The sequence below is a fragment of the Pezoporus wallicus genome, unplaced genomic scaffold (genome assembly GCF_028554395.1).
Source record: "Pezoporus wallicus isolate ANWC-B61680 ecotype Strahan unplaced genomic scaffold, APGP_CSIRO_Pwel_v1 contig_227, whole genome shotgun sequence".
Lineage (NCBI taxonomy): Eukaryota > Metazoa > Chordata > Aves > Psittaciformes > Psittacidae > Pezoporus > Pezoporus wallicus.
In genome coordinates, this window is record NW_026635704.1 from 9,386,188 (window position 1) to 9,414,184 (window position 27,997).

At 39.5% G+C, this 27,997-nt stretch overlaps 1 protein-coding gene across 1 annotated transcript in view; it reads left to right on the forward strand.

Moving 5' to 3' along the window:
• LAMA3 (laminin subunit alpha 3) overlaps nt 1-27,997 on the forward strand; it is a 106,905-nt gene that overhangs the window by 43,368 nt on the left and 35,540 nt on the right. The window contains exons 24-39 of the mRNA XM_057397627.1: nt 1,240-1,400; nt 3,552-3,660; nt 5,621-5,718; nt 7,977-8,142; nt 8,520-8,646; nt 9,174-9,313; nt 9,695-9,810; nt 10,336-10,547; nt 11,343-11,547; nt 14,071-14,215; nt 14,995-15,135; nt 15,763-15,927; nt 18,859-18,960; nt 20,426-20,509; nt 21,472-21,702; nt 25,369-25,482. Of these exons, the coding sequence (XP_057253610.1) occupies nt 1,240-1,400; nt 3,552-3,660; nt 5,621-5,718; nt 7,977-8,142; nt 8,520-8,646; nt 9,174-9,313; nt 9,695-9,810; nt 10,336-10,547; nt 11,343-11,547; nt 14,071-14,215; nt 14,995-15,135; nt 15,763-15,927; nt 18,859-18,960; nt 20,426-20,509; nt 21,472-21,702; nt 25,369-25,482 (2,316 nt within the window). The remainder of the gene's footprint in view (nt 1-1,239; nt 1,401-3,551; nt 3,661-5,620; nt 5,719-7,976; nt 8,143-8,519; nt 8,647-9,173; nt 9,314-9,694; nt 9,811-10,335; nt 10,548-11,342; nt 11,548-14,070; nt 14,216-14,994; nt 15,136-15,762; nt 15,928-18,858; nt 18,961-20,425; nt 20,510-21,471; nt 21,703-25,368; nt 25,483-27,997) is intronic.

Sequence of the window (27,997 nt, forward strand, 5' to 3'; positions counted from 1 at the left end):
GTTCCGCATTTTATACTGAATTGTGTAAACGGATCAGTCTAGGCAGATTTATAACTGTGACCAGCGTAGACATTTCACTCTGACACAAGTAATTTGTTAAATAAAGATCCTTCTGCTTTAGGCATACTGGCTTGTTCAGAATACTGTTTAACTGCAACGTAAGCGGGATAATGGTTTGTCAGCAGAAGTGGTGTACATACATCACTATAAATGAATCTTATTTTCCCCCTTAATTAGCTATATTTATGTAAAATATTTGCTTTAATAAACAAAAAAGCAGAAGCAATTATGCCTCTATCGTAGCTCTACTGAAAGAGAAACATGTTTTGTGAAATGAAAAGATATACTGGAAGTGTGTCTGGTAAAAATACAGTGTTTTATCAATTACATGATAGTTACATGTACAGTGATTATGCCCTCTACTACTATGCTTTAAAAATACCAAGTACAACAAGAATATTTACATGCCACAGGGCCTGGTGCTTCATGACTGACGGATGTGCAAAGTTGTACTGGTATGAATGATTGCGGTGAAGTCAAGAGGACTGTTGACAGAATTAATTACATGTTTAAGTGTTTGTAGCTTAAGGAAATATTGAGAAAAAAGAGTTTAAATTTGAAGATAGTTACATAGCCAAATGTAGCAAAAACTTCTGCAACCACAGCACTTTCCATGCAGCTACTTCGAACTATTTTGAATCAAATATTGTGTTGACCCATTTGTGCAGGTAAACTGAAAGAAAAACTTGATGCTTCAGAAAGTGGTATTGGCTGTTGCCTGGAGAAAATGCTTTCACTCTTTGTAAGGAATCTGCAGCAGGAATTGTGTTCCTGGAAATTTTGTTTTCAGTGGAGAAGTAGACTCAATTTTTATGTTACTAAAGATAGTTTAGAGATGATGGTGACAATTATTTAGGAATGTTAAAGTTTCCTCACTGATACTTTCTCCTGGGGAAAAGAGAAATAATAATATGATCATTTCCTGGGCTTATTTTACAGCCTTCCTAGAACTGTTATAGTGGCAGCTGTATCTTGAACTTGGTTGACTCTTACTAGTGGACAAACTGGTATTCATAAGCATTGCTTCCATTCTGTTGGTTGTCTTTTGCTGAGACATTACGGGGTTGGCCCTGGACTGATGCTGATGGGTTTGCTTACAAGGCAGGAAAAGGGAGCTTCCTGCAAGAAAGGGAGTGAAAAATCTAACAGCTTTTTTCTTTTTCAATGATCTTGAGCTAGGTCAATTTACAGATGACCATAAATGTTCCTCAAGTTGGTCGCTATGTTCTGGTTTTTGAATATGCCAATGAAGATGGTCAGTTATACACTGCCGAGGTAACAATACATAGTCCTGGACCTGTCACTGAAGGCAGAGTGAGAATATATAGTTGTAAATACAGGTAAGAATTTCTGAAGTAATCAGTAAATGATTAAATAAGCATTTGGGATATAATTATACTTTCTATATATCATAATCTATTTTACTATGTAGACTGTTTGAATATTATAGATTGATTTAAAAGCAAGTCCCTGATTCCGTGGGTATATATCTCTCTGTCTAATCAGGTCATTAAATATTGCTACTGCTTCAATGAAATGTTCTCCTATAAAAAGGTTTTTTTTTTAATGCACATTCATAAACCCTTATAAACTATTATTCTCTGAGTCCAGCGGAAAAGCATCAGTGTTGGCTGCAGAAGCCTGCACTGCTTTTATTTAGTTAAAAGTGTGTCCAAGGCCTTTGGCTGTAAAAAATGCAGCAGCCAGTTTTACAAGAGGTCTCTGAAATTCTAAGTGTAGCCGTCATCTGGCTGTTAGGCTGTAGGCAAGGTCTTCAGCTGAATGCTTCTTTATCCTTCTTGACTACTGAGGTTACTGCAGATGCTTCTGCACAAGAGATTCTGTCTGTCATGAGCGAGATTGTTTTTAACACCTGAGCATTTCAGTGTATGACTCACTTTAGGATTGTGATCCTGCAGATGTTTGTGCCCTTGGGAGACGCTACCCAGTGCTGGCAGACTACAGTCGTGCCTCCGTTTTTCTCAAGAGGCAAGAGTTTGACAGACTGGAGGCTTGAGCTTAGGTTTGCATTCAGGGTGAAATTCCCCAGTAAGAAAAATCCTTTTCATCAGCATGTTTATGGTGCAGAGCAGAACTATGAGGAGCGATGACCTTGTGAGGTTATTGCTGGGGAAGACTCTTATTTTTAGCCTGTTATGTAACACTTTGAGGCACAAATGATGTGCTGTAAATCTTCCATTTTATTGGTATTTCCCTCCCACCCCCCAGTACATTTTATGGGCTAATTTTGAGCATTCTTGCTGGTTCATATGGTACGCTAAGAACTTGCTGATGAAAATACAAGTAAAGCCCTTGCTACTTCAATGCAGCAATGCAGCAAGTCCTTTCTGCAGCCATTGTGCTTGAAGTTAATGGTCACACTGCAAGTGAGTTGCTGTGTCATCTTTTCTAGAGCAGGAAGCTACAAGTATCTTCTGTTCAAAAATAAATCAAGAAATGACATAGTGAGGTACATGCAGATAAAATTAATTTGTAGAATTAGGAATATATTGTTCCGGGGCTTCTGACAGCTCTACTGGGTAATCCAAATAAAACATCAAAAGACAATAAAACACTGCAAGCTTCCAGCAAATCACAAATAAGGGACCTATATTTCTCTGTCCTTCAATGTCCCTAGCCCTGAGCTGACCATATTTTTGAGCTGTGCTTCAAATGAGAGTGAAATTTCCACATTCTCTGCTTAATAGAGAAGAAATAGAGAAGTGGTTGTACTGTGGTTGCAGCTTCTTACCCGTGGCCTAGCTGAGCAGAAGTGCAGAAGGAAGAAATTACTTCCTTCTCTTTAGCAAAAGGGAACTATTGCTACTTTTGGCAAGTTGCAGGGGTCATTCTCCCTGAACAAGACAGAGCTCAAAGGCTTTAGCAAGACTCTTCCTCTTAGTATGTATTTGTCTTTAACAAAGAAGTGCAGCCAGTTGAAAGTAGTCAGTAAAAGGGAAACCTACTTTTTTTTCACTTGTATTGGTGAGTATCCCAGTGTCCAGAATAGCTTCCTAAAATCAAGACTTGGACAGTTGCCATTGTGTGGGTGAGAGCTGCTGATCCACATCATAAGTGGCACGGCTTTAGTGGAAAACAGCAGCTGGTGTGTGCTGGCACCTCAAGGAGCACGGCCCAGTCACAGAGTATTAGTTACACAGCATGTTACACAGATAGCATGCATGTGTGTCTGTCCATATCCTACTTAAAGCAGTAGCTCAAATAGATATCTGAGCTGAGGTCTGGATGTTTAGGCTCTGAATAGGTCAATCCACAATGGACAAGCAGTATCTTGTATGTGGTACGTCCTTCATTGCACTAGTGAGGATACTGCAGGTTTACCACTGGCCAGATAGCTGTTACTCGTGATGCAGCAGAACGGCTAGGCACCAGTGGTGAGGCTAGCCAAAAACTAAGCAGCTGAGCTAGGCAATAGCCTAAACAACATGGCAATACCACAGGCTAATTTTTAATCCTGCTTTCTGTCTCAGTTTCCTTTGTCGCAGCGTTGTAGTTGATGACAGCAATCGCATTGCAGTCTATGACCTACTAGCAGATACAAAGATACATCTCAAGGCATCATCAATTAATTTTCTTCTGGTAAGTTTCTGTTTTCTTATCCCTTTTGTAGTACTTGTTCCCTGAGTGTAAAGTATTCCCTGAGGGCAGAGAGAGATGCTTCTTTTCCTATGTTCACATCCTGTGCAGTAATGTGTGAAATGATGTATATTAGATGCTTGAAGATGTTTCTTTGTGTTGAGGTAAACTTGCTCAGTTCCAAGGATAAACAGAAATTTGCCTTTCTTGGTAAGGGTTTTTCCAGCTCTCTCGTGCTTTATTTCAGTTCCCCTCTCTCTTCTACATGTACACTTTAAATGAAAAATCTTCTGGTAGTTTTATACTTCATAATTTTTTTCCTTCACTTTTTTTAAATCCTCAAAACCCATCTAGGAGTTTCCTGAGTCTCTTACAAAATTCAGGTAATAAATGGATTCATTTCAGGTAATAGATTCATTCATTAGTCATATAACTTTTAAATACTTTGAATAAAAAGCCTTCACTGACCTCTTTTGGCCACACCAGGAATGTGTTTTTCTGGACGCAGAATTTTCTTCTGTGTTGTTTCTGTTTTCCATTTTAAAAGGATGAGTTACAGTTGGTTAAAATATTAGTTTCAAAACAGCTGCAAACATAGGGTAGTTTCATGGAACTATTAGGATTAAGAACTGATACATGCTTTCTTCATTTCATGAGGCAGTGTTCAGTGTGAACAAATACCATTTAGATTGTATGTGAGCTGCCTGCTGCTATTGCTGTGCTAACAAGATCCATATACAAAAGATAATATTATTAGTTTGTATCTCCACATGTGGAAGTTTCTAGTGGGAAGTCTTCTGGGGAAAAGAAGAGCTTCAGGTATATAGCAAGGTCCTACACCTTGGTCAGAACAATGACAGGCACAGCTACAGGTTGGGCAGAGAAGAGATTCAGAGCAGCCCTGCGGAGAAGGACTTGGGGGTGTTGGTCGATGAGAAACTGAACATGAGCCAGCTTCAGTGTCTGCTCACAGCCCGGAAAGCCAACCGTATCCTGGGCTGCATCAAAAGGATCGTGACCAGCAGGTCGAAGGAGGTGATCCTGCCCCTCTACTCTGCTCCCGTGAGACCTCACCTGGAGCATTGTGTGCAGTTCTGGTGTCCTCAACATAAAAAGGACATGGAACTGTTGGAACAAGTCCAGAGGAGGGCCACGAGGATGATCAGGGGACTGGAGCACCTCCCATATGAAGACAGGCTGAGGAAGTTGGGGCTGTTCAGCCTGGAGAAGAGAAGGCTGCGTGGAGACCTCATAGCAGCCTTCCAGTATCTGAAGGGGGCCTATAAGGGTGCTGGGGAGGGACACTTCGTTAGGGACTGTAGTGATAGGACAAGGGGTAACAGCTTCAAACTTAAACAGGGGAAGTTTAGATTGGCTATAAGGAGGAAGTTCTTTACTGTGAGGGTGGTGAGGCACTGGAATGGGTTGCCCAAAGAAGTTGTGAATGCTCCATCCCTGGCAGTGTTCAAGGCCAGGTTGGACAGAGTCTTGGGTGAGATGGTTTAGTGTGAGGTGTCCCAGCCTAAGGCAGGGGGGTTGGAACTAGATGATCTTAAGGTCCTTTCCAACCCTAACTATTGTATGATTTTATGAGTTCTAAATCCTAGTGTCACTGAAACTCACTTCTATGGACTTTGCGTGAGCAAGTGTTCATGTCTGCATTTCAGAAGGTCTAGGAATTGCACCAGGGTCCAAAAGTCTCTCACATCAACATGAAGGCTTTTCTCTTCTACATCTCTTCGTCTTGCCTAGCTTCTGACACTGCAAGCTGGTCTTCTGTCATTCCCATTGCCAAACATATATACTTAGGTTTTACTTTACTTAAAGTAAGTCCATGACAGAACATGGCTTTGGGCTCAGGTTTCCTCATGCTAAAATTAGAATTCATCATTCCCATTCAGTCTTGGCCCTGTTATTTATTTATTATATTATTATTTAATTGTGTCTTGTCCTTATTTTTCAGCATAAGGTTTGTATTGTATCAGCTGAAGAATTTTCTCCAGAATATGTGGCTCCTAAAGTACAGTGCATAGCTGCTTACAGGAGTACCCATGATGCAAGGTAATGTGCTTGGTTTTATCCTCTGTATTTTCTGAAGATGACTTCGAAAGGCAGACCAAATGGAATTTTAATTCTTTTGAATTATCCTTTGCTGAGTGACTCACAAGTTATATGTAGGCCACTTTTTCAATGCAGCATTTGTAAAAATGCTGAAGCATTACTATTAATCTGCTTTGCACAGGATTTTGTTAAGAATAGCTTCTCCCTGGCCCATCTGAAGTACTGAGTGCTGACGCATTAGAAAATACTGACACATACACTTTCATACGCTGTGCATTTTGATAGTTGTCCAAGCTGGAGAAATATTGCTACTTTGGTGGCCTGAAATGCTTACTGCTCCTTCTGGAGTTTAATTCTGCACATTACTGCTCCAGCTGTTCTGAAATGGCTTTAATTTGTCATTAGGTAAGGGCTGTGACTGCCCTTTCAGGCAGCAATCCACCAGCTCAACTTGGCATCATCAAGCTAATCAACATGTAAACCCTGCTTCAGAAACAAGCCATTTCTTTATCCATCTCATTGTGCAACCCATATGGTAGGTGTCCCCTCAGTGCTCACCGCATACAGCAGTGCCAAGTGATCCTTCTCCTCCATTATACTTGTACAGGACCCATAATTAGAATGTTCATCTACAGCTTGGTTGACACAACCTGATGGCTCTTCTCTTGCTGCCAAGATCTGAACCTGAATTTTCACTTCCCAAATATTCAGATTTGGGTTCTGCAGAGCACTTGGTCTGCCCTGTTGAAGCTCTTCCCCTTCCCGCATGTTTTGTTCTTTGGGCCAGAAAGGAATTATCACTGCAGCTTCCAAATTAGGGAGACCCACATTTAATTTCCTGTTGCACTCCACAGGATGTCCCTCGTGATACTGCTCCTAAAGATTTCTTCCTACTGATCTGGCAGTGGGAAGTAAATGTCATTTGCAGGACTTCAGAGGCAGAAAGAGTTGGTGACTAGGTCTAATAGTTTTCCAGGCAGTAGCTTCTATTATAATGGTCGAATTGCAACAGAAAGCAGAAAAAATTGGGTAGTAAATTAGGTAAAAGCATGTGACTGTACTTGGCTTCCAAGCATGCATAGCATTGAATTGCAGCTTTAATTCTCCTGCTTGAAGAGTTACAACTGAGAGCAGCTTTATAAGACTGGATACTTGTCCTTGCACCAAAGGTATTTTGCATTCCTGGGCATTTATATTCTGAGTTGAATGGGGCTGTGCAAAACCTGACATTTAAAATAAAGCAAATGTAGAAATTTTTACGTTTTACTTTCGTTTTGTGATGTGGGTTGTGTTTGTACTCTCATTATACTTGCATAGTTTACTGTGTCTTTTATGTTCTGTTATTAGGACCATTGTGCTGGTTGTCACATTTTTGCTTTCCTGAAAGTGTTTTTTATTCACCAAGTTGAAAGATGCAGAATCTTGGCTCAGTTGAACAGTGTTATAAGCAGATGCCGCGTGTGATTTCCCACACAGGCCTGGCAAATAGATCTCAGTCCTGGCCCTGAAACATACTTGCCATTCCAGTTCTGGGCCTGTCTTGAGCAAAGACTAATCATTGTCCGTTGAGTACTTATGAGAAGTGAACAAATACTAGCAGGAAACCACCCCGTCTCTCCCCAGAAAAAATGTTTTCTCCTGCAGCCTTGGAAAATACTTCTCTCAGTCAAGTTCTTCAGAATCAAATATACCAAGGAAGAAATAGCCAAACACAGTAGTGAATGAATGAGGATGCTTTCAAGGATCACTGTTATTTATTTTGGCTCCAATTGTACAAATATTTGAGGGTATACTTAACTTCTAAGTACTTAAGTAGTCCCATTGACTTCAGTGGGGAAACTTGCATGTCTAAAAGATACACCTATGTAAATACTTGTAGAACTGAGAATTCAGCATTAGTACAGATTCTGGTGAACGTAACTGACTGGATTAACAGAAATCTATTTTGTTTTTTTTTAACACTCTTGGTTCTCTTAGTTTTCATCTTCCTTAGCAAACTCTTTCCATTGAAATTCTTCAGTTTATGGAAATGTTGAGTGAATAAAATCAGTTAATAAATATTTTTCTTTTTGAAAGTTAAATCCATACATCTTGTCTTCATCTACCCTCTGATCATTTACATAGAATCTAAAGAGTAACAGGGGCTGCTAATTGCATTATTAATCGTAATACAGCCTAATATGTCAACTGCTTTTCCTTTTATGATGCTTAAGAAATTTTCCTGGGTCCTAAAGTAATGACTATAATTCTGTGTTTAGTGCAACATGCATACCCTCAGTGTATGAAACTCCACCAGAAGCTTTGGTTTTGAATGCACTGAAGGATGGGAACTTTTCTGAAGTACAGAGATACATACTCTACAATCCACTGAGTGCCCCTTTACCTTCTGGCTCAGTTAATGGAGTCACCTTGACACCGTTACAGGTATCTCATTTTGAAAACTTCATTTCCTAAGTCACAAAGTATGTTCTTCACAAGGCTAAGCAGATGAAACAACTTAAGAGAATCAAAACTGAATTATGTGATATGATCAAAATGTAGCAGACTGAGTAAGCCACAAAGACAACACACAGAAAGGGAAACAAAAACGCCAGCTTCTTTCTAAACTGTTAGGTGTGCTTGGCATGCAAACAGATAGCGGCATGCAGCTGCAATGCCATACTCTTTGAAGATGTTTAACTTGCTTAGAGATGCTAAGCCTCCCCTCTTTCATTGCAGGTAGGTGGCACAGAGCACAGCTCATAAACCCGGGAATATTTAATGAAACAAATACACTATCAGAGCTGTTCTTGTTTCTGCAGAACCAGATTACCTTGAATGGCAGAGTGCCCCGCATGGGCAGATATGTATTTGTGGTACATTTTTATCAGCCAGCACACCCAGTGTTCTCTGTGCAAGTGCGTGTGGATGTGGGACGTGTGTGGTCAGGTAAGCATCTGAATTTGATCTAACACCTTTCCTTCCTCAGTGTTTTGGCACATGGAGCTGTGGTGGGCTGACCCTGGTTGGATGTCAGGTGCCCAAAACTGCTCTGTCACTTTCCTCTTCAGTGGGACAGAGGAGAGAAAATACAGCAAAAGGCTGTGGGACATAAGGACAGGAGGAGACCACTCACCAGTTACTGTCATGGGTGAAACAGACTTGACACCACCTGCAGCACGGGCTGCAGAGGAATCTCTGCTTCAGTGCCTGAAACACCTCCTGCCCTTCTTCCTCACTGACCTGGGTGTCTTCAGGACTGTTTCTCCCACAGATTCTTACTCCTCTCTTCAGCTGCAGTTGCCATTGCACAGGCAACATTTTCCCCCCTTCTTAAATACTTTGTCAGAAAGATGTTACCACCATCCTCCATTAGACATAGAGGAAGCTTCTAGCTGCTTCTCACAGAAGCCACCCCTGTAGCCCCACCACTGCAGAAACCTTGCTAGACAAATCCAGTATGTTTTTATTTCTAGGTTCCTTCAGTGCTTCATTCTGCCCTCACACCTCTGGCTGTCGGGATCAGGTGATTGCAGAAAACCAAATTGAGCTTGACATTTCTGAACCTGAGATCTCTGTTACAGTGATGATACCTGATGGAAGAATGCTGGTTCTGGTATGTTTATTACATGAATGTGCTTGGGGATGTTGTTCTCAGTTTCACCATTCATTTAGAGATAGATGCAAAGATGAAAGCCAGAAAGAAAGATTTTTTTTTTAATGTTGTGTTCCAGATCTTTAGGATTTTGTGCACTGTTTCTGTTTTACTTTAAAACTTTAAGATACTATACATTGTTTTTATTTTACACTGCTTATAGCATCACAGCTCTGGGGGGAAGATAAGCATATATTCCTATTTTTTTTTTTTAAGTTAAAATGTTATGGGTTTTGAGAAAATCCAGAATGCATAATGAAGCAACATTTAAATATATAAATACCTTAGATTCTGTCTTGCTTTTCTCAGAAATGTACAACTTAGCTTTCTTGTTGTTTTAAGGAGAAAGTCTTAGTTGTTCCAGCAGACACCTACAGTTACAAACTTCTTGACAAAAAGACAGTGGACAAGTCATATGATTTTATCAACCAATGTGGAAGAAACAGTTTTTATATTGAGTAAGCACTGCTTTCTAAAAACCTGAACATTGACACCAGCTAGGAATTAATGTTACTTTTACTCTGTATTAAAGACATGTATAAAATCCCAATCACTGCACTACATTAAAATGCTTTTCATGGCTTATGCTGGCTCACTAAATTTCCATGAGTCATTTTTCCATGACTTTCTATTGTAAATGAAATGTAAAGGTAGGGCTTTATTGCTCATGGTACAAAAGATGTAGATGTATGCCATCTTTCTCTCTTTGGTATTTCCATCTTTGGTATTCGGTATTTTGCTTGGCGTGTCTGAACTAATTATATGACTAATATGCACTTTCTTTGAAAAAACACCTCGTACCTGCATATTCAAAGCCATTCACCACTAATTTAATAAGTATATTCTTGCATGTGTACTGATGCCATCCTTACGTTAAAGAACTGTTTGAAGACAGAACCCTAATTTACTGAACCACTGCAAAGCACCCGCATAACAATTCCCAAGTGCAGTCCTTACATGATTTATGTTTCAATTTTAAATAGCCCAGAAGGATCATCAGCCTTCTGTAAGGACTCTGTGAGATCGCTAGTGGCTTTCTACAACAATGGAGCTCTGCCATGCAATTGCCATAGCGCAGGTGCTGTGAGCCCTACTTGCAGCCCCATGGGAGGAGAGTGTATTTGCAGACCTAATGTCATTGGTCGTCAGTGCAGCCGGTGCCAGACTGGCTACTATGGATTCCCATTCTGCAAGTGTAAGTACAAGCTTAGATTTATTCAACACCTGACCCAATTCTCTGGTTTATTCAATTCTCTGATTTTATTGCATTGTATGTCACTTTTCCTTATAGGACTTGATTCTGAGAGAGGCTGGTTGAGCCAATCTTAGATTTAGCATAGCATAATCTTCAGTTTGAGGCAGAAGTAACCCTTAAAGCACACCTAGTTCATGATGGACTGTGCCTTCACATGTATTGTTTGATCAGATGTACAGGGCTACAGGTAAACTGATTAAAATCCATATCGCCACTCAGTCACATGGATTATTCTGCACTGACTGCTAAATCATTTCCAAGTTATTCCCATTGTATCCCAGTTTACACCATACCTGTCTTCCATAGCAGTCAGTGACATAGCATTCCTAATTCCTCATATTCTGATGTAATTTTTATAAACATTACCAGATTTATAGATCAGTCCTCAACTGCCTTCCCAGATATTACACTTGATGTTTATAAATGTTGTCTTGTAAAAGCTGTGCCCTTAACACCGAAACTGTTTGTCATTTAATCCTTGGCAGTTTGGGGAAGTCATTAATAATGTCTGCAGCAAAGTTAAGCAAACAGTCTGTGGAAAAGAGCCAGGCACTAAAGTTAAGCTCTAAAACTACTGTTACAGTCACATAGTTGATTTCCATGATCCTGAGCGTAAAACTAGTGAAAGAGAGAAACATGAATGTTGTGTGTGTTTGTTTCATATCCAAGTTCAGTAGAAGTTGATTGTTGTACGTTGAGATGTGATTGATTCGTAGAACATTTTCTCTGACCTAGTATGCAACTGCGGACAACATCTTTGTGATGACATGACTGGTAAATGCATTTGCCCTCCGCGAACTGTGAAACCAAAATGTGAAGTGTGCAAGAAGAATTACTTCAGCTACCACCCTCTTGCTGGCTGCGAGAGCTGCAACTGTTCAGAAAGAGGAATTGTTAATGTGTCAAGCTCAGAATGTGAAAAGAACAACGGGCAGTGCACGTAAGTTTAGGATACGTGTGTCATAAATAGGGCTCGAGTGGTTTGTTTTACTGTCCTTTCCAGGTATTTTGAGGGGATGTGGGAAACCTTGATGATGGTCAGTAGGGACTTCAGCAGTGCTTAGCAATAATGAGGAGTCCTGTTTCAAGGACCTGTAATGTTTTAGTGGAAACTTGGTTTTGCAGGTGTCCAATGGTGGGATTTGGGGTTCCTGGGCTTGCATTCTTTTCGCCAGTGACGTGCCATGTCACTCCCAGGAAGTCATCAAATCTCTGTCCAGCTCATATAACTTATCCAATGTCAGTAGCAGACTTCAGGTCACAGCTCATAACTTCTGGATGTGCATGTAATTTGTAATGGTATACATTAGTTCCCAGTTTCTTAAAACTTCACAGTAGACCTTCCCCAGTCTGAGGCCTGGGTTTAAGTATAATGATGCTTTTAAGTACTGTAAAGCTTGAATATTTGTAACAAATTTTGAGAAACTTTGATGATAGGTGCAGTTTGTATGAAATATATGGTTCAGCTGGAGTCATAGGTGGTAATTCCCCTTAAAATTGCACTTTCTGTATGACATATGATTGTTTTTCTGTAACTCAGCATGCTGAGATGAGGATAAATTCTTTATTCTCTTATTTACATCTTCTAAAATTGGTATAGCATACAGCCACAACGATAAGGAATGACCTTAAGTTCAAATGCTGCCATATTAGTATAGTTGAACATTTATTTCCTTGGAGGGATTGAGCCCTTGAATAGGAAGTACAAATACATGATAGCAAGTAGGTTGTGTAAGGCCAGGAGTGCTTCAGTTGGATTGGTTCTGCTATGTTACACTCCTAATGAAGAGAAACTTGTCCTTCGTACTCTGCCATTAAGCCTGTAATATCATAGAAAATGTATTCTATAGAGACATATAGATAGAGAACATTAATTTTCAGAGAATGATCATATTACTTCCCAAATTTATTTTTTTTCCTAAGTCTGTCCTTTTCAAATGAAGTGAATAATGGTCATATCCAAGAGCAAAACAGGATTCTCTTTTCATATTTAGAAATTAGGGTTCAGTATTAAAATGTAGCATATTCTGTGTCTCCTGGTGCACTCTCAATCTGATTAGTGTCTGCTTTGATTTTCCCCATAGAATACAAAATAAAAATCAAAATAAATACTATGCAAAAATAAATCAAATAAATCATTCAATCAAATAACTTTATTGAAAGGTCTCAGCACATTTCTACCTGAGTAAAATTGAGGATAATTTTTGCAGAAATAGTCACATTTTTCCATTTCAGTGAAAAGCTATATCGGCTCATTGTAATGGTGATACTTTTCACATGCAGCCTAATTGGAAATATCAAAGAAATGACAGCAAAATTTGACATTTAGCAAGTACTTTAAGACTGATTGCTGAAAGATATGTCTAACTACTACATTCTGATTAATACTTCTGTGGATTACATGAACTTTGAAATCCCCATCCAGCACCAGTTATCTGTGTATAGGGGTAATGTATTCAGAGAGACTTTGAGAAACCTCATCCATTGTTTTGTGAATTCATGTAATATATAGAAGCAAAGTGTAGTCTACCTTGGCCTCATACTTTTAACTGTTTATTTCCATTAAAATCAGTGTTAGTGCACATACGAATTCGATACTGAGAGTCAAAGGAGACTCCTTCAACTTGCTGACACTTCTAAAAATCATCTTAATCACAAGTAAAATGTGAAGATGTGGAGGGTAGTGGTGGCATACATTAATAATGGATCCTTACTCTCTTGAAACCTGGTTTCTTGGGGCTGGTACACACAGTTTACCAGCATAAACGGGAGGAAGAGGGATCATCAGATCTACCTTTCACTAGCTTTATCAGACTGTACAAGTTTGTTGTAAAAGTAGGATGAAGTAGCTGCTGCCACAGAAAGATGTCCTCTCTTATCTCAAGCCCTGTTCATAGTTTAGCATTGGTTTTTGCATCTGCTGTACTTCACCTTAACAAATTCAAGGCCTTCGGCCATCATTGTGAGCAAAGTGGATTTTATCCTTTGTGAACTGTTGTAAAGTAAACTGAGCCTTTTGGCAGGTTGAAGCCCACATAATTATTCATATATGTGGGATTTTTCACCTTTTTCTTAGCAGGTGAGTCCCTTGAGTAATGCTCAGTCACATCCTCCCTATAAATCTTCCAGTTCTGCTTATCCATGTTGAACATTCATGTTTCACGCTTTGATGTACAGAGAGTAGTTCTGCATTGAATAGCTGCAGAAGTCTAATTTTATTGTGAGCATTTATAGCCTTCAAAATCAAATCCATTCCTAATCAGTTCCACGTTGTTATAAATTGTCTCACTATTAAAATCTGAGAACAGTACTAACCTGCTGCTGTTTCTCTGTGGAAATTATAAAGTTGTGTCATAGCCATGCAATCGCTTCAAAGATCCACCAGCCTTTCGTTTTAATCTTCCCACCCTTGCTCTGTTCCTGCTTCCCCCGTTTACTCCCTCCTCTGTGTTTGTTGATAAAGGTGTAAACCAGGAATAAAAGGACGGCAGTGTGATCAGTGTGCTCCTGGAACTTATGCTTTCCCAAACTGCATGCCATGTAACTGTAACAGGGATGGAACAGAACCAGATGTTTGTGATCCCCAGACAGGAATTTGTCTCTGCAAGGTCAGATAAATCATATTACTTCTGCATTCTCAAGCATCATTTGCACATCAGTGACTATTTCATATTTAATGGGGTGAATGAAGTGAATTTATCATGAAGTTTTCAGTAAAAATTAAATGCAGCTGTACAAAATTACCACACCTTGCAGTACGTGCAGATTATCATGGTAGCAGTTAAATGCCATTTTTAAAGAGTTTAGTATCTGCCGGTTGAATGGGTGGTCTTAGGCTTTGCGGGATGTTACAGAACTGCAGAGTAGATGTCCACTGCTTCACTGAAGCAATCAGTACTCTAAACAGATCTGCTTTATGCATCTGCATCTCGGCTTTTGGATGTTAACCAGGTCCCATGCTTTTTTTAGCCATAGTATGTCAGTTGGCATTTCACCACATCATTATGTCCAGGAAATCCTCTTTTGTTCTGATCTGCATAATTAAATGTGATAAATGTGAACTTTCACAAGTGACCTTTTATACCGTAGGCTTCAAAAAGCCAGCAGGAGGTTTTTGGCAGGGAAGTTACCAGCTGTCTCTGACTAATATTTATTACTCAGTGGTTCACTTTATAAACTGGAAAGCTCCTAAGATAGTCTTCAAGAAGTCAGTTTTATTTGCAGTTGGAGCATGGTGCATCTAAGACAACGGCACACTTTCATTCATGTTTCCTTATATTTAAAGAAGTATTCTTTCAGAAGATTTGGTTTGTGTGCAGAAGGTTTTGGGGGCCTCACCAAAACCAAAAGGAAAGTCCTGAGTGTTTTTTCAATTATGCCTTAACAGGAGAATGTTGAAGGTGCAGAATGTGATACTTGCCGACCAGGATCCTTTTATCTGGACCCTTCTAATCCCAGGGGATGCACCTCTTGTTTTTGTTTTGGAGCAACCAACAACTGTCACAGCACAAATCATCGTAGAAACAAGGTGTATCCAATAGTTTTTTTTCTTTGCTACCATGAACCTACATTTATTCTGTTAATGAAATGCCAGATTTATTCCAAAATTGAAAATACGTCTTATGAGTTTCTAAGGATGAGAAATATTCTGCAATCAATAGTGCAGATTTAGTGCAGCCTTGTTAAGACATAATGTAGTCTGAAAGTGCCTTTCAGCAGAAATGGCCCTTTCCACCTCTTTGCTTACAGTTCATTAGCTGAACTGAAGCTGAGCTGAACTTCTATTGCTTTATATTGAGGCACTAATTCTTCATTGAAGTCAATGGTCTCCTTCAAGGATGCTTTGATAAGCACATTTCATTTAAATGTCTATATCTTAGATGCATTTTGAAACCTAAGAAATGTTTGGTAGATTCTAGAGGTAACAGACCAAATACTTGCATCCCAAGTAGCTTTGGCATATTTGTCTCACTTCTGTTGTCTTTTGAGTTCTTTGCAACATCTGTTACTCAAAGACTTTAGGCTGGCTCTGAAGGGGTTGAATTTCATGCTAAGGGAATTATAGAGACTAAAAAATTTTATCTCGTTACGTGATGCTGGTAAAGTTTAATAAAGGATGAAACGAGCTTTTATTTCCTTTATGTATTTTTGTTAGTTTGTGGACATGAGGAACTGGAGCTTGGAGGCAGTGGATGAAAATATTGACATTCCAGTCACTTTCAATCCAGTCAGTAACAGTGTAGTGGCTGATGTTCAAGAACTACCTGCTTCAGTGCATAGTTTGTACTGGAAAGCACCACCATCTTACCTGGGAGAGAAGGTAAATGACACCTAACTTATCTGGTTTTATAACACGTATTCATTTTTTTCTAGCATCATTGATAGAGTCTCACTGTTTTTCTTAGATACGTTTCTCACTCTTCCCTCATGAGATTCTTACCTCTCATGCCAGGAATCACAACATTTTACTTCTGAATACAAAGTTAAAATTATAACCAGTAATACAGAATTACTCATCTTGCTTGGTGCCAGGGAAGTCTTTGTGTGAACAGCATGTTCAGGAGCTATGTTTCAGAGAGCTGGTACCTTCAGCTGCTTTTCTGAAACCCAAAACATGTAGAGCTTCCCACTGTACTCAAGTATCCTTTACACTCCCTGAAGTACCTCCTGGGCAGATTTCCAAAAGAATAAAATGTGATTATGTGCTCAGTGTATGCAAAAATACAACCTTTTGCTTTTGACATGTCACTTGGGAAGAACAACACCTGGTTTTCTAACCTTTTTGTTCTTGGAACTGCTTGCTTCTCTTTCTACTCATGCATCGGAGCAGTCTTTTGCTCACAGTTAATACCTATTGGCATTTCAGCCTGGGGATCACACTGACAGGGGGACTTTGCTAGTGGGGGCTTGCAGGCCCAGAGCCCCAGGTTCTCCCGCTTTGAAACTCTGACAGTGTCAATAGTAGCTAGCCAGTTGTAGGACACAGGCTTTTCAGATGCAACCCTACTGTCACACAGCTGAACACAAAGGGAATAGACACCAGAGCATTAAATATGGTACAATTTTTGTAGTTCCCCTTAGTCATCATTTTAAAGACTAGAGCAGTATTTTTCATCCTGCTCTCCTGCACTCAGAGGTACATATCTCTCAGGTGCACAGCATGTTTAGTTAGGGTGCTTTTTGTTAATGTAATAGATGTTCTTATTTCAATGTCTACAAGTCACTTTTCAAAGAAATCTCATGTTAAAGCACATGTTATCTACTATAGTGTTAAACCAAAAGGATTTTGTTGTTCCCATAATACAGTACAAAGCAGGCAATAACCCTTTTTTAACAGAGCTATTAAGAACATTGCTGTGAGGTTTATGTTGTATGTCACAGTATCTAAGCAGGCATGCTATGACGTGCTTTTATGTACAGTGACAACACTGTAAATAAAATTGTTCTGTTTTTGTTCCTGCTTTTACTGTACACTGTGTGTAAGTGCATATTATAGCACAGGCAACACTGCAGTAGTGAAAGTGTCCCCCCTCACCCTAAATGCTATCTTGCTGCTAGTTTTAAAAGCTCATAAATTTACCAATTAGTCACATTATTATTGTATTCTGAAATGTCAGGTTTTGGTCTACTTCTAGTGACAGCACCTCTTTCAGAAAATGTGAACAAGATCAGTCCACATCCTATGATGAGGGTATAAATACTGCTCTCCATTATCTTAAACCTTTTAATTAGTTCCACTGAGCATTAATATTTAGCAGAGTATAATTTCTTTCCTCTTTCTATCTTTTGTTTACCAGGTTAAAGAGGGTTCAAATTTATAATCTGTAGCAGTGCAGAATCTTAACAGTCACTGAGAAATTCAGATCACATTATCCCCATGTTCTGCTCTTTTCTATTTTAACATCGTATTTAATAGAGAACTCTTAATGTTAGCAAATAAATACTGTGCATATAGAATGTCGTTTATAATGCAAACATTTTCCCATTAAAAAAAATAGATGAAAAAGCAGTAACATAACAGCCTTTCATATGGTGGAGTCCTAAAGTGTGTGTTAAGCAGGACATTAAAGCTCTGAGTTTTCTTATATTTTTGGGAAAAACATAAAAAATAAAAATGTATATACAGTTGTTTTCAGTTATGTTGGCAAAATATAGTCAACATCCTAAATGATGCTTTTGAAAATGCAATTGGCTGAAGATAATAGGATTAATTATGGCCCTGTGATCCAAAGAACAAGTTTAGTACTGAGATGCATGTGTTGTGCTTGTAATTCATCAAAGTACATAGATGGAAAGGGGTAGGCTGAAGGCTGGTGCTTACCTGTAGAACACCAAAACCTGACAAAGCAGTTCTTCCTCCCATGTCAAAACCAAGCATAATCTATAAAGGGCAATCAGCAAGGGTTGCAAAACAAAGTAGTGAATCTGTGGCAAAACTCCTAATTTCCCCTTGTGCCCACAAACCTTCTTTCTAGGCTTCTAAGCTGTGCCTGGAGCTTCCTTCCCTTTCAATATGTTTTAAACTGAGTCACTCATACACAACCCAGGGAAGCTGTTTGTCAGATGATTCAAACATACTTAACTCAGTCTTTGTTCTGGGCAGCAGTGTACATATTTGGTTGGGTTTGAGGCTGCCTGTGGTCACCTGTAGTTGAGCCAGAAGTGTGGTTTCAGTTCAACCTACAGTAACGTCTGTTTACAACAACAGAGGTGGTACCAGCTGATATGAATAGAAGTCCCATTCCACAGAAGGTGAAGAAAAGGTTTCTTCGTTAGATTTATGTTTGTAGTAAGTCTAGAAAATGTGGCCTATGAAAGACACATCTAAAATGCTTAATCTGACGTCTCCTTTTTTATCCATGGCTTTTCAAGGCTCTCACTACCACTCCTGTTGTCAGTGTGACATCTTCCTTTGATGAGCCAAATTTTTGTAGGGTCAGGGAAAGAACAACTTTTGTGTGAACATGTGATTTCTCCATGACACAGGTGGTGTGGTCCCAGGCATGAAAAAAAAACCAAAGTGATGCTGGTAACCTTCCAGAGAACAGTGCTGCTCAAAAAGTGATGTCAGATACACAAAAGTAAACAAAACAAAATAATTTCTTCCAAGCAACACATATTTTGCCTAAGGAATAAAGAGTAAAAATATCATGTATAGTGCTAGAAGATGGGGTAAACTTGGCTATAAAGTTATACTAATATCAAGCAATTGTGCAGTAAAGTATCTCTGGTCTTGTGTATTTTCTTACAGCTTTCTTCATACGGTGGCTTCCTAAGTTACCAAGTGAAATCTTTTGGCTTACCTAGTGAGGGCATGGCTCTTCTGGGTAAGAGACCTGATATACAACTAACAGTAAGTTTTGAAATATTATGTTTTCTTTCAAGCAACACCAGTGCCATGATTTTTATGTTACCTGATAACTATATCAAATTTTGCTCCCATAGCATGCTTTACTTTTATAGTAACTTGTTATATTTCTATAAAAGTGTTTTTATTGCATTTTGCTTAAAGCCATCAACACAGGTATCTCTGTCACCAAAGTAATATATTATTAAGCATAACTGACTTGAGAGCAAATAAAAAGGTAAAACAGGATTTTCTCTGTAAAATACACCTGTGGAATAAAAATAATTAAAGCCTTGTACACTTGTCAACAAGTATGGCCTCAACTCTGCAAAATATGCCCTGGATTCCATGTGTAATTAATCTCATTTTCTGTATGAGTTTTCTTTAGAATAAAATTAAACATAGTTCTAAGGCTTCAGGGAACTGAAGTAAAAAATGCATTTTATGTTAACAGTTTTTTAATTTAACCACTGTTGGGCCAGAATTGAAATCTTCTACTGTTTGTTGAAATTCATAGAATAGTTAGGGTTGGAAAGGACCTTAAGATCATCGAGTTCCAACCCCCCCTGCCATAGGCAGGGACACCTCACACTAAACCATGTCACCCAAGACTCTGTCTAACCTGGTCTTGAATGCCACCAAGGATGGAGCATTCACGGCTTCCCTGGGCAAGACATTCCAGTGCCTCACCACCCTCACAGTAAAGAACTTCCTCCTTATATCCAATCTAAACTTCACCTGTTTAAGTTTTAACCCATTACCCCTTGTCCTATCACTACAGTTCCTAATGAAGAGTCCCTCCCCAGCATCCCTATAGGCCCCCTTCAGATACTGGAAGGCTGCTATGAAGTCTCCACGCAGCCTTCTCTTCTCCAGGCTGAACAGCCCCAACTTCCTCAGCCTGTCTTCATACTGGAGGTGCTCCAGTCCCCTGATCATCCTTGCGGCCCTTCTCTGGACTTGTTCCAACAGTTCCATGTCCTTTTTATGTTGAGGACACCAGAACTGCACATTCCCAAGAGGGTGGTTTTGTTTCTTCAGACCGTCAGAAATACGAATTCATTATTCTAGGATTCTTATTGGGAAACATGCCTCGTAAAGTACTACAGTAGTATCCAAAGTCATTTGTGTACCAGAACACAAAGGAGAGTATATGATAATGCAAAAACATTTTTACTCAAAATTAATAACTAGCTCCTTTGGAAATTGGTCAGCATTAATTTAATACTCTGGGTCTTTTATTTGAAAGCAAGGTTTTTAATAGGCAATTGCAGTGAAAAACCTGCTGACACTAGAGTACAATGCTTGCTATACCACTTTGCCAACAAAATGACTTACGGTTTTCCTAGTGTTACTTAGTATTTACCCCCTGAAGAACAGGATTAATGTGCTTCACGAAACTTTGCTGCATCTGAACACTTTACTATAAAAAGTAGTGAAACAGCAATGTTACATTCTCATTCTCACACAGGGCCAGCAAATGAAAGTTGTTTATATGGATCCCAATGACCCACTGCCTGACCGTCAATATTATGGCCGTGTGCAGCTCATTGAGGTAAGAAATGCGAATGGAATGGCCTTTCCTTTCTTCCCAATGGCACATAAAAAATACTCAGCTAAAATATGCAGAAATACCAAATACTTTATAATATTAATGAATATAAGCTGAAATACTGTAGACTCTCATTATAGACATTATTTCTTTCTCTTTACTGCCACATTGAACCTAGGTTCTGGTTCATGACGCCTAATTTTAGCACTTCTGAATTAGGCACCTTGTCCTATTTAGCCGTTAGCACTCCCTCCAGGGCCAGTGGAGTAATACTGAACTAGTCATCAATGGAAGATGATTCACTGCAGTTCCAGATCATACTTAATGATGGAATGAACTGTTATCTGTTTTCCTTTGATGTCTAGCTACCTAGTTAAGAATGGGTGTCCAACACTCAGGCAGGCAAACTTAGCAGGGACTATTCCTACCTTAAACCTGTGCTTGGAATGTCAAACTGGGCTATTTATTTCTATCTCATATCCAGGCAAAAAAAAAAAAATGTTTCTTCAAGCCAGATTTCATTTTCAGTAATGTTGTATCTAGTATCAGCAAGAAATTATGCGAAGGCAGCCCTCAAAGATTGGATTTCTAGGACTTTGCCTATTCTTAAAAATAAAACAGTTTCCTCCACCCTTTTATGGTTTGGTGGGTGATACCTCAAAGAAATCTGAATGACTAAAGAAGAACCTACATGCTTCACTTTTCAGTACCTCAGAGCCATATATATGTACCTTACAAAGTAAAGGGTACATTCCTTTTGATGCTCATTATACTATTTTCTACCTATGCTGTGTTTACATTCCTTGTATTTCTTTTCCTGGCCTCTATTTCACCCCACATCAACTGGCACTATAGTGGTCTGTTCCATGGTGGTCTTCTCCCTTTTTCTGTCATCCTTTCTTCTTTGCAGATACTCTTTTTAAGGAACTGCAAGGTCATACTCATTTTGTACCCTTCATGTGCAGGGAAACTTCAGGCATGCCAGCAGCAATAACCTTGTATCCAGAGAAGAGCTGATGATAATCCTGTCTAGGCTAGATGGTTTACACATCAGAGGCCTTTACTTCACGGAGACCCAGCGATTAACTCTTGGTGAGGTTGGGCTGGAAGAAGCCACCAGCACAGGAAGCGGCAGCATCGCATACAGCGTAGAGACATGCTCCTGCCCTCCGGAGTACACTGGTGACTCATGTCAGGTAGGAAGCGTTTGCCACCATCGTGTAACCACTATCTCCTGTCTTGCCTACAGTTATGCATACTGGTTTACTTAAAGGTAACGGGCTGGTTATTAAAGTAATTAAATGTGCTTCTTGTAAGCATGAGCTCGTACAATGGCTCAAATACTTTCACTGTCTAAGAAGCACTGTAGGGTTATTCAACTCATATTGCTTTTGTGGTATTGTGGATGTCATTTTACATGTGTGAGGCACTACAATGAGGGGTTCCTCTGTGATGCCTATGAAAAGCTGAATCATCTGCTTTAATGGAGGTAAGGTCAAAATCAATTTGATCAAAGTCTGTGAGGCCTTGCAGAGTGGAGAAGATCCTTGGTGTTCCTTATTTTAGCAGGGCTCAAGGGAAGTAGCCTGAATCTAGATAATTCTAGATACTTCCCCATTTTTATAGCAAAATGTTTGAAAGCTGAAGTTTACATATTTGCAAAAAAAAAAAAATTGGAGATATTTTCATGAAAGATAATGTAAACATTGCAAAATAATACTGTTTCCTGAAAAATAGTGAAATCCTAGTTGCAGTTGTATATGCTGCTCCTGTAGCTGTAATTCTTTTGGATGTCACTTTGCTTAGCTTAGAGATTGACTGCTCATATGTGCAGCAGAATAAAGTACTAGAGAGATAAGCGGTGTACAAAGTGCACAAAATGGGAGGAATTATTCTCTCAGAAAATGATTAAGGGTTACAATTGCTGTAATAACCTTGCAAACTTTTTGAAATGAGCATGAAAGAATAATATCTAGACCAGAGCAGAGAGATTGAAGAAAACATTTATGGCTGGCTTATGTTTCATGTGTGCATCCACTTCTCAGGGCATTTATTCATCATCTGTTAAATAACCATGTTGCAAATATTTCTAGAAACTGATTTTTTCACACTTTTTATGCTCCGTGTCACATGCAAATCAGTGAGCATTGACTGAAATTCTTACTGCCATCCCATTGCTTTCGGCAGACTGCCTTGAAAAACTAAGCTGCTGGGGGCTTTTTATATAACCTGGTGGAAATACATAGCCAAAGGAAGTGATCAAGACACTCGGTTGGGTAGTTCGTAAGACCCGTATGTTTATGCAGTATTACTCAGGCAGTGATTTACTGCTCTAATCACTTCACTCTGTCTGGCTGCCTTAGGTGGGGAGGAGGTGATGCCTGCCACACCCTAACTTAGGTATATATTGAGCTACAGGAACTGCGAGGTTACTTGTTAACCTCAGGAACAGTAATACGTGCTGTACAACTTGACTCACGTATAAAGTTTAGAGGTGGGGCCCATTGCAGCACAGAGCCTCATTAATCTGAGTCAGAAGCTGGAGAAGAAGGGAGAGTATAAGAGAACGGGCAAGCTCATAAAGCATCTGTTCAAACTGGAGCTAAAGAAAGATGATGGCCCAAGCACAGAGACCAAGGAATGTACCATGGGTGGTTGTCACGTTAGTAGTCCTGGGGCATCGCTTAGCACAAGGTATGCAGCAGAGGCTATTTTATCCTCACCTTCAGCAGGGGAGTCAGCAGCAACAAGTTCAAAGGGACTTCTACCTGAGACAGGTAATTTGTTCATTTTCCTTTCCTTGCTTGCTTCCTTCTTTCTCTTTTAAATGAGCTAATTTGATAACAAATTCTACATTACTTAATATAAAAGTAATAAGAAGGCTAATCTTGTGTCTCAAAGTACTTTGCTAACAACAGTGTGTAAAGAGAAGTTTCTTATAAATTGCTGTTTACTTGAGAACAATCAGCCTGAACTCCTGAGCACTTAAAAGCACATCTTTGTGTGGAATCAATTTCTCAGTATCACGAACACTGTTTCAAAAGCTAAGCGCCCACCTACTCTAAAGATGTTGTTTTAAAGACAGCATAAATAGAAAAACAAAAAGATGCATAGATTTTTTTCTGAATGCATTTGGATGTATTTTTAAAATGAGTGATTCATTCTGCTCTCCAAAAAACCAATTTCACTACATAGAATTTATATGCATTAGAACCTATATTTTACTTAGTCATGGTGCTTAGTGTATTTCAGGCACTGTTTCTTCAGAAGCTGTGTATACTGTCTCCCTGTTGTTCAGGGAATATAAGCATCCGTTTAAAAATGCAGTTAAAATATCTCAAGTGCCTATTCTAAATTCAGTCCTTGCTGTCACTGAAGTCAGTATTAAACTGACTCATGATATTAGTATCCTGCATGCTTTTTTTCTTTCATTTTCATCCCGCATGTAAAGAAGGCAAATATGCCACTAGCAACTGTTATTTAAACAGCAATAAATCAATATTCCTTTGGAGATCTGCTTTGGGAGAGGTAATTCCCCCCCCCCCCCCGGGTAGTTACATGATTGATAAATTCACTACTTACACCTCAAACCACTGGAACATGATTTGAGACATCATCCCACAAACCCTTTGCTCTTCAGATTAGTCCCATCAGTCTTGGTGGTGCAACTGCTAGGAGAAGAGATTTATGGCTTTAAAGTTCAAGTGTCACTTGTTTTCTGAATATCATTGAAGCCAGCCCTTAACTGGGAGGTAGAGGCGAGGTATAAGTACAGTGCAGAAATACATTGCCAGAGGCAAGAACCTGGGAGGTGTTGGCTTCGTGGGGAGCACAGTTTCTTCCCTGCTTCTGCACAGCCTCTAATCTCCCTTGCACCAGCACCATACCAGCTTAGTGACTAGTGAAAAGGAGCTAAGGAATAGAAGGGATAAATTTATGTCCATCTATTTTCGCTGTGGTTGGTGTGCCAGGATGCTGAGCAGAGGAGTGGACACAAATTTTTTAATTATTCTGTATATGGGAAGGCTTTCTGCCCGGGAGGAATTCCTTGTACTTTCCTTACCCTTGTGCTTTCCTTGTCCATACCAAGCAAGAAGCTGGTTTTCACAGATTATTACTACCTCCCTGGTATAGGCTAACAAACTTCAAGTCTCTTGATTCATTTATAATGTTCCTCTGTTTCAGCTCCCAATTTAAATCCAACTTTGATCTGACAGGCTGTGCCCCCACTCCTGTGACCTCAATAGCTGAACATTCTTCTCATGCTTCCTGGGTCTCCAGGGCAAGCCTGTACTCAGAAATGAGATCGCTGTATGCTTTGTTATATCATCTAGCTCTGGTTTACCATGGCTTTGTATAGTTCTAGGTAGACTTGTTGTGGAAGTCATGATGAATTCATGTAAAAGATAGAAGTATTTCCAAGGATCATACTGTAGTTAAATTAAGATTTAATATAAGCACTAGCTACTATGTGAGATTTCCATATGTTCTTCTTTGAGAACACTATAGTGTGAATCTATATTCAGATCTTTTTCTGTGGTTTAAAAGTTATATTCTACACCTTTGTACACAGCCACGGGAAATACGTTCTTCTCAGAGGTTAGATTCAAAATGATTAAATCCCCACTACCACAAAGTGCAGAGCACAGGGTTCAGTTGAAATTTCTTCAGCTCCACTCATTTCTATTCACTGCATTAAAGCACTTAAACAACAATATGGGCTTAGAAGAGCTTTCAAGGAAATGTACACCCCCACTTCTCCTTAGAAATCGCAAACAATTTCAAAATACACTTTCCATAACCTGTAAAACTTGCTTTCCGCCAACACTCACTGTTGTTTTCTCTCTCTGCTTACTGTCTAGGAATGCAGCCTTGGATTTTATCGTGAGAATAAAGGATATTTTACTGGACGCTGTGTCCCCTGTAACTGCAATGGGAATTCAAACAGATGTCAAGATGGTACTGGAAAATGCATTGTAAGTAACTACTAGCATTCAAGAAATTAACTGGGAAAAGAAAAGAAGAAAACTTATTGCAGTATGGACTATACAGTATTGGTAAATTCTAATCAAATAAGGATAAATAGTCCTTGCATGTCTATATCTAGATATAGCTCTAGTACAAGTCTCTGTATCTTGTACTGTTAATGAGCATAAGTTGTATACATTTACATGTACATTAATTCAACTGTGGGTGATTAGAATAATTCACATCCTTGTTTTTGTTTTCTTCTTTCCCCGGCCATTTTTGTTAGCTCATGGTATAAAAAGTCACCAAATTAGTGCATATGTAAGTGTTTTCAGTTATTTATAGTAAATACGTGCCTTATCCCGGTATACACCATCTTTAGTTTTATACATATATACTAGGGTTTGCCAGCGCTGACAACTACCACATTCATACATAGCATAGCTTTTAAAAAATCTCATTTAATCACCATCAGTAAATCTCCACTAATCTTAATCTAGAGCTAGGTTAAAAAATATTGCAATAAATAAGATGAGCTGAAGGGGGTAAAAGTTAGATTAATTAGAACAATTTCAGTGGGTGTAGAAGATACAGTGGCACAGTTTTTGCTCCCTGGCACACCACATTAAGCCCAAAGCAACCTCATTGGAGTAGATCATCCCTTGTAGCAATGCAAGTGTGACACTTGGCCGACTGCTCTTCTCCAGCTTATATCCATGCTGCTGCTTTGAACAGCTTGTTCTGAAAAATCCCACTTAAAAACTTTTCACTAATATTTCACTTACTGTGTAAACAAGAACCTTGCCAACATCTTTCATGGTCTGTCTTCTCTGTTATTTCTTCCTTGTTCACGCTGCATCCGTTCTGCCTGCGGTGCATTCCTGTGCGTTATGTCATTCCCCCGACTTTGTCTCGACCAACCCTCTTGCTCCAATAAAAACTATAACCCGATTCAGCACATTCTGGGGGATGACTTACAGGCCGCTGCTTTGGAAAGGCAGGGCAGGCCATGACAGGAAAGTGCTGCAGCAGAGCTCTAAAGATGAGGAAGTTTTACTTCAGATGGAAAATTGTAAGGGGAAAGAAAATAAAAATACAAATTTCACTTTTACCTCATGAAGTATGTGATTTAGCTTTCACTTTATCCCCTCCTTCTCACAGCTGGATTAACTTTGAGATAGATACAGCTATATCGACACTTGACCCTCAGACAAAATTTAGGGCAAGCAAAGTCATCCAGAATAATGTGGTAAAAAGTGACAGCCCAGAGGGCCTGTATTTCCAACGTGAGCCTCCACTTCATAATGAGGAAGTTTGTCTCTCTGTAGAAGAGCCATAGGACAAAGACCTATAGTGGTGCAGAGAAAACAAGGAGGCTTGCTTCCCAAGGTGGAGTTGTGAGTTTCACACCCAAAGTGCAACGCCTGCTCACCTCACCTGGAGTCCTTCTTCCTGCTCCTTGCCAGCAGCACAGCACCTTCATATGTCAGCTTCTCTCCAGGGGCAGCCTCCAGAGAAGGCTTTCCTTGTGAGGCCCTTTCCTTGTGGCAGCAGTGCAATGCTCCCCAGTTCTGGCAATACCTATCCCGTTGTACGCTGATGGAAAGAGAGGAATGCAGTGCTGCGCTGCTGAGAGTGGAGGCGCAGGTGGAGAAGACAGAACTGGTTGTCATGTGTAGGGAAAAGCGGATCCTTTGCCATAATCGGGCTTTGTGTCCTTGTGCTCCCTGACCTTCCTCCTGAAATGCAGGTTCCCTCAGCAGCCGAACAGTGCTGAGGCTTGTCTATCCCATGACATGTTGTTTCATGTCACATAACCCCATGTTCATAGGTGTTTCTGTTGAAGCCCTAACACACTCTGGCTTTCTTGTACCATATGTGTGCATATGAAATCATCTGAGAGTTTTACCTTCAGAGTCGGCAGTACTTCACGGTTTGGAGATGCCATGACTTCAGAGGTGTCTCTGGCCCCGTGAAACTTGAAGGAAGACCCAAGAGCTGCTGCTCTGGTTTAATTCCACTGTGCCTTGAGAGTTCCAGTCCTTATATGCCATGTAGCTAGAAGAACAGCATGGCACATATAGAGTGGCTTATATGTCAAATATCTGAAACTTTCTTTGCAGCTATGGAATTAGATCAGTTTCTTTAGATAAAGTGGGCAAAACAAAAACCAGCCGATAGACTTAGGGATGGGAGGTTGCTCCAAGATGAAACCAACACAAATATTTTTAAGTACTTCTCTTTTACTGTTTTTGCAGTTTAATTTTTTCTTCAGGATTATAAATATTGTCAGTAATTATACAAAACCAGACTGAATTTTCCATGAGATTTTTGCAGGAAAATATGCACCAGCTTTTGGAGAGGCTGCATTTTAAAATGTTTCCTTTTACATAGTATAGTGTCTTCATGTAACTTTAGCTTCCCTAGTTAAATGTCCTATATGGGAACTGGAGCATTTCTTGTTCTTTCCCAAGTGAGCCACAAATTTAGTTCTTTAACCAAAATAAAAACAAATTAGGGTTA